Genomic DNA, 6,869 nt, shown 5'->3' with positions numbered 1-6,869 from the left:
TGAGTAGTATAATAATGTATGGCAGCCATACCCCTCTGCCTTACATACCCCTCCCGCCATAGTAGGGGAAAGGTGGGAGGGGAATGGAGCAAACCCCTTGTATTCTAATCCGATGCAACCCAACGTACACTAATCCGATGAAACCCAACTCACACTTTGTACATGTGCTGCCATCTGGCGGACGGCGCGTACCCTGAAACCCAATTCACACTTTGTACATGTGCTGCCATCTGGCGGACGGCACCCGCCATGTAACCCAACACACACACTATGATTGCGCGAGTATTTCGCCCGACGGACGGCGCTGCGTGATTCGATCGCATCGCAGTTATGATAAACGATGAAAATGATGTTTTACAGACAGTTTAGTGACGTGTTATAATGGATCGGTGTCGTTGTTGTTGTTGTTGTTGTTCGCGCCGAGGTGAGGACGTAGAAAAAATAAAAAACATCGATGAAAGTTTACTTAAAAACAGATCGCAGATTTATGAACTGTTCGTAAGATTTAAAGGGGTAGATTTTAGATTAGGCCGACAAGTCGAAGATTTAAGAGACTATATAAAACATTTGCATGAAGTATTAAAAATTATCGATAAACGTGTAAATTTTTTAGAAATTGTTGTAAAAGACAAGACGAACGTTAATGATTACGAAATAATTGATAGTGAAAATTAGAAAAAAAGTCGATCGGTCAGGTGCGATTCGTTACAAAAACAGTATAAGATCATTCGGTCATTTGTTGTTGTGTTGAACGGACATGATTTTATGTTTTATTCTCGACAATATGACTATAGCGAATAGTGTTGGTCAAGTCGAATTTCAACGTAAAAATGATTTGTTAAATTGTTTGGTTTACAGTCTGAATGAAAAACAAAAATTTTTCATAACGATCGGTATTGAACCGAGAGAACCGTTCAACACCGAGGTGCGTATTATTTCTCCGTTAAAAAATGTTTCGATTTCGATAGATTTTTTAAAGCGTATTTTCGGTTCGATGGGCAATATTTTATCTTCGGTATTGACCGCGCCGATTAAAAAAGAAAATATTTTACTACTCGAGGATGTTGAAACAGCGGTATGGAAAAGGGCGCATCGCAAGACAAACGTCATTTTAATAAAATCGAAAATATATCCAAAGTGTCAGGTCGTTTTCAAATATGAGCACTTAATCACCTTATTAGATTTGGAGTATGTAATTTTCGATGCAATCAATCGTCAAAACACCGTCAATAGACCGATCATTAAAAAGCAATTTGAAGAGATTATCGATTATTGTTTCAATATTTTCACACACGAGCGTATAACAAACGATTACAACGCAATTACATTATTTGTAAAAAATATCGATTTCACCGAGGTTGGAAAACATATAATGAAAAAACATGATCATAGTTATGCACATGAAATAAAAACATTCATGTCTACCAGCATTGTGGATCGATTGGCGGATAAAAAAACGTGGTATAACACACCTCAGAAAAAGGTTTGCAATATCAATTAAAAATTAACTATTTTATTAATAGTATTTCAATTTTAGAACGAACATGTGCGAGAATTCGGTTGGATGTCTTTGGTTAAGTCCATTAACGAGGAACCTTGTACACAATTACCATCAAATTATTATTGACAATAGAGAAATTAAATATTGTTAAATTTACACGATGTAATACATGTATAATATTCTTTATTATTGAATTTACACTGTGAAATAAATGTATAATAAAATTTAATTATTATTTTTTATATATATATTATCCAAATACCATTTTCTCAGCTTGTACGCTGTAAAAAGCGTGCATAGATGCGGGTCTAAATTTTTGTGAAATATACAAGATGGAAAAGTATAATTTTCGTATAAGTGGCCGATCGGGGGACAGCCCAGAGTTTCTAAATCGTTTACAATGCACGGTTTCGTAATGAGTTTTTCCAGCAGTTGTTTTTTCTGTATTCCTTTTACGAGTATAGACTTATAATTCGTAGAGTTTAATATCGGGCGAATTTCATTCGCATTCACCTGACCGTAGCTCGCCGGTATTCGATGATAATATCGTTTCAACCATTTGTTTGCCGTCATTGATTTTGCATTCCGTGCCGGTTCACTTTTGAATATCCATGTTTGAGCGGTCAATTCGTCCGTATCGACTATAGACAACTCTTTTATGACGTATTCACCGTGTGAGCCCAGTACGCAGTGTATATCAAATATTGCCGTACTCATTTTTAACTTGTCGAAATATTAGATGTATTCTCTTCAACGGCTGATGAGTCACTAAAGTTACTATTTTTATTTTTCTCTAGAAATTTAATCCGTCCAACAATATTTTCTAATATTTTATTAGTCGCGTTAATTGAAGTGGAATCATTAATACGAGTATATATTTTGGATTTAGTTTCATCGAAATCGATATTTAAATTATTCAAATGCGAACTGACGGTTTTAATTTCATCAGTTAGGTTTCGCAATTTAATATCAGACGTGGAAATTCTATTATCTAAACCGTCAATTAGCAATTTTGTGAGATTCACGTCATCTGTTAATAGTTTTATTTTATCTTCAATAGTGATTAAACCTATCTGCGCTTGTGCAATATCTTTTAAAATTGTCGTACTGATATTTTCAAGTTTTTTAAGTTGGCTGTTGGGTAAGGTCGGGTTGGGTTGATTTGTACCAAACACGTTCATGTTGTGCGCGGTTATTTATACTGATTTATTTTACACACCACCGCTTTTAATATCGTTCGCGGACACTCACGACTTATGAGAACTATATCACTTCATAATCAATTATTACTTATATTTGGTGTTCACTCTTATAGATATATACAAGGAGTTATTTTAAAAATAATTACACAGATTATTGTTAGTATAAAATTAAATCATTTATTTATTTAATTTTCACATAAAATCGATTAAAAATTTTTTCTTTGGAGTATTGCCCCTGTAGATCAAGTGCATGTTGTCGTCTTCTGTGTTGTTGAAACTTTCGATTTCCTCATCAGACAAGCTCACCGATTTCGGTAAATAAACATAAAATGTACCGGGAATTTTTTCCTCGTTTTTCGAGCTCCGCGATTTACCTTCTATAAATATTTCGATATTAGAATTTAAATAAAAAATATATTTTAAATGAAATTACCACTATTGACGTTGATGCCGGTGTCCGACAATCGACATTTAATAGACGGACCAAATTTCGTTTCCGATCTTGACAAATTCAAAATGACGTATTTCCTATTGATTGTCAGTTCGCCTATAGATTTGTGGGTACTGTGTACTTGATGTTGTAATTTTTTCCTTAGTTCCTCCATATTGCCAGACAGCGCCGTGTAATACGAGAGAAACTAATGGATTTTCGTGTGGAACCGCTTATAAATATCGTTCATATTTATTTTCTTATAGTAGTAAACATGGTAATTAAAGTACACCACAAGGTCTTAAATATGAGATTAAACAACGTGTTTACATCGCCTTATTATGTTAATGATAAATGTTAATTGTTTAACCGCCCGAGTCGCTACTTAACGACTAATATCGTTCGCGGACACCCACGAGTTGTGACAACTGTCAAAACCCAGCCACTTTACCAATACTTTGGATTTTTTTCTTTTGATAATTTTTTCAATGAGAAAATCATCTGGATATTTTGTACCGTGTAATTCGTATTCATAAAAACAACCTTCTATAGGCATGCCCGTGTAATCTTTTAACATATAAGTAATTGGCGATGTATTATTAACTTTGGAAACTGTAAAAATTTCACTGCTCCAATTAGCCGTATATCCTTTAATAAATAAAGATTTATGTATAGATATCCGCACTTTCTGTCCAACTTTGAATTCGGTTTTTGATTTAATTATTTTTCTCTGATCAAGCTTAACCGACAGCGGATTCGAGTCGGCCTGTACAGGTGTCATACCAATCGTGCGGTGTTTGTTGTTATTATATTTTTCGATTAAAAAATCTAGTATATTAATCCATTTTTGCGAACCTCTAGCGCTAAATTCTCGATACATATTTGTTTTTAAAGTTCTGTTAAAACGTTCAACAATGGAAGCTTTAATCGTGCTAAAAGTCGAATAATGATTTATATTATATTTTTTTACAAGCTTTTGGAAATGCGTATTGTAAAATTCCCGACCCCTGTCCGTATGGATTAGGCGGGGACGGCGAAGTGCAAATAGTCTAGCCATCGCTTCAGTAACGGCTTTTCCGGATTTTGTTTTCAGCGGTATTGCCCACGCGTATTTAGTAAAGCAATCTATCACGCAGAGTATATATTTATAACCCATATTTATTTTTGCTAGAGGAATAAATTCTACAAGATCGGCTTCCCAAAGATCATTTTTACCAAAAACGTTAACTCTTCTCCTGATAAAATTTTTTCTTGCCGGCCTGTGCAGTTCAAATGCGATATCGGACCTAGACATATTTGGGCATTCGTTTAATGTACCCGGATTCTAAAAGTTCTTCGAAAATCGATATAATTTCACCGTCTAAACTCGTGTTACCGGCATTTTTTGAAGACATGAGTAATTTCAACCTGGAGACCAACTCGTTCGGATCGTTCCAATACACATACGTTTCTTCTCGGTCTTTTATAAGTGATTTAGAAAGGCCGCCCCCACTACTGAACAAATGTTCAATAATTTCATAGTATTTTTTACCGCCCTTTTTTAAACTGTTTTTACCGGCTTTGAGGTGGGCCGATGTTAATAATAAAATTTTTTTATAAACAGCCAAATCCTCTTCGTCATAGTCTATCGGTCGTTTGTTGAAGATGAGTTGAACTAAACCCTTGGATAGCGGATAGGAGTTATTGTCAATGAGAATTTTTCCACTAGCCCAATCAAAAGTTACATTCTCGGCATTACCGTACGATGCGATTTGCCCGTCGTTCCCCAGTTTCGGTCCGTACAATTTATCTATTTGTTCGATCCGACGGTTTTCATCGACATCTCCACCAATGTACTTGTTTAAATTTATAAAAAAATTATTTTCTTCTTTTTCGGTCTTTACATCGTATAATTCGTGCAAATCTTTTACAATATTTTCATGTCTAAATTTTTTTTCTTTTTCGTCATTTGCTTTTTTATAATAATTTTTCTCATTAAACTTCGCTATTTTTTCAAGCGGGTTTATGATAGGTTTTAACGTGTCGGTAATTATAACTTCATTATCGGCGCGCTGCTGTTTTAAATCGTTAAATTTTCGTCTAATGTTGTCTCTTGCCCGTATTAAATCGGTCAACACCGATTTGTCAGAATGCATTGTCGTTAATTATTAGATTTCGAAAATAATGTCTTATATAGCGACGAAATAATGAAATCCGAAACGGTAACGTCCATTATCTCTTTCGTCGTCTTTGCTAATGACAACGAAACCGAATTTTTCACGATTCCAACCGGTCGCGCAAAAAGTTTTAAATTCTTTGAAGCTCATGTCTCCGGAACAATGATCTTGAAATACGTGTTTCAAATTGAGTTCATCCTCCTTGAATAATATAATAAAATTAGTGTTATCCCTCAACAGGTGTTTAGGTATTCTAGAGTACGATTGTGCGAGATAAAAACAGTCTATGTTGTTGTGTCTTCCACGAGAATAATACGATTTTATAATATTTTGATTTTCGCATATAACATCGTCGAAAATAAAAACAGAGTTGGGGAGCGCTTTTTCGGGAGGCGTAACACTATCGTTTTCGTGAAAAGTAAAAAGCTTTAACCCTTTCAACCCTTGTAAGATTTTTCTTAAAATTATGTATTTTGACTGATGTAGGGTTTTACTATAGATATACACATTCTCAAACTTGATTCCATTAATATCCGTTAACAGCGCGAAAATAACATTGGTCTTGCCACACCCCGATGGTCCTACAATCAACCCTCTCAATGTGTTTGGAAATAAAAATCCGTGTCGTTTAAATGTCGAGCCCACGGTTATATCTACATTTTGAACCGAGAGTTTATGTTTTTGCTCGAAAATTCGCATATTATTAAAAACATATATATATATTATTGAGAATCATGAAAAACTAACGCACACGATGAAAACCACTGGAGCAATGAAGAACAATAAAGGTCGCGGATTGCTAAACTATATTATAAATAAGATGCCTATGGAAATGCATTTACCGTCTTATTAGTAAAAATTTTGTTGTATAAAAAATTATGAAAATTCGATTATTGTATTATTTTTTAGGTTTTGCGGGCCCGGGACAAAATTGAAAAAACGATTGGCGCGCGGCGATGCGGGTATAAATAGCCTAGACAGAGCGTGTAGAGTACACGACATGGCCTACGATGCCAGTAACGTAAAATCGGATCGTCACGCGGCAGATTCTGTTTTAGAAAAGCAAGCTTGGGATTCGTTCGCTTCTGAAAATACGGGCTTAAAAGAAAAGGCGGCCGCGTTGGCCGTCGCTACGGGCATGAAGTTGAAGAGAAAATTGGGTATGGGCTATAAAAAAGTAAAGAATATCAAGAGAAAAACAAAAAAGACGCCGAAAACAAATACTATGATAGCCGCTAAAAATAAAACAAATAAGAATAAAAAACATTTAATGTCCAGAATCATACCAACGCCCAAGTATGGTGGTGTTTTACCGCTGATTACGCTATTTTCGGCTCTGAGCGCACTAGGAGGTCTGGCAGGAGGAATTTCGAATGTAATAAAGACGGCACACGAATTAAAAACCAATAAAAAGCAGGGTAATGGAATTAAACGATATCGAGAAGGACGAGGCATGTATTTAAAACCTTACAAAGGAGGAGGTAACAGTGAGGAGGGTAAAAAAAAAAAATCTTATTAAAAAAATAGAGTTACCCGATAACGCCATGTATGATTATGAGGTTATAAAGTATGCAAAACTA

General features: G+C 35.0%; 2 protein-coding genes across 2 annotated transcripts; one reads left to right on the top strand and one right to left on the bottom strand.

Moving 5' to 3' along the window:
• Window positions 1-67: 67 nt before the first annotated feature.
• Window positions 68-1,645, top strand: LOC126899825 (uncharacterized). Its single transcript, XM_050675051.1, has 2 exons — window positions 68-1,483; window positions 1,538-1,645. Exons 1-2 carry the CDS (start codon window positions 758-760, stop codon window positions 1,625-1,627), a joined length of 816 nt encoding a protein of 271 aa, XP_050531008.1. The 5' UTR covers window positions 68-757; the 3' UTR covers window positions 1,628-1,645.
• Window positions 1,646-2,879: 1,234 nt separating this feature from the next.
• Window positions 2,880-3,672, bottom strand: LOC126899838 (uncharacterized). Its single transcript, XM_050675069.1, has 2 exons — window positions 3,137-3,672; window positions 2,880-3,080 (listed from the first exon to the last, which is right to left on the bottom strand). Exons 1-2 carry the CDS (start codon window positions 3,306-3,308, stop codon window positions 2,896-2,898), a joined length of 357 nt encoding a protein of 118 aa, XP_050531026.1. The 5' UTR covers window positions 3,309-3,672; the 3' UTR covers window positions 2,880-2,895.
• Window positions 3,673-6,869: the final 3,197 nt, after the last annotated feature.

This window comes from Daktulosphaira vitifoliae, unplaced genomic scaffold, assembly GCF_025091365.1.
Source record: "Daktulosphaira vitifoliae isolate Bord-2020 unplaced genomic scaffold, ASM2509136v1 Scaffold_2, whole genome shotgun sequence".
In the NCBI taxonomy this organism is placed as follows: domain Eukaryota; kingdom Metazoa; phylum Arthropoda; class Insecta; order Hemiptera; family Phylloxeridae; genus Daktulosphaira; species Daktulosphaira vitifoliae.
The sequence above is the reverse complement of the archived record's forward strand: the minus strand, read 5'-3'. Positions and strand labels throughout refer to the sequence as shown.

Bases quoted from the DNA above. Each gene is read 5' to 3' on its own strand.
- LOC126899838 (XM_050675069.1), bottom strand. From the start codon at position 3,308: ATGGAGGAACTAAGGAAAAAATTACAACATCAAGTACACAGTACCCAC. The intron at 3,081-3,136 runs GTAATTTCATTT...AAATATTTATAG, and splicing joins CGGCATCAACGTCAATAGTG to AAGGTAAATCGCGGAGCTCG.
- LOC126899825 (XM_050675051.1), top strand. From the start codon at position 758: ATGATTTTATGTTTTATTCTCGACAATATGACTATAGCGAATAGTGTT. The intron at 1,484-1,537 runs GTTTGCAATATC...TTTCAATTTTAG, and splicing joins ATAACACACCTCAGAAAAAG to AACGAACATGTGCGAGAATT.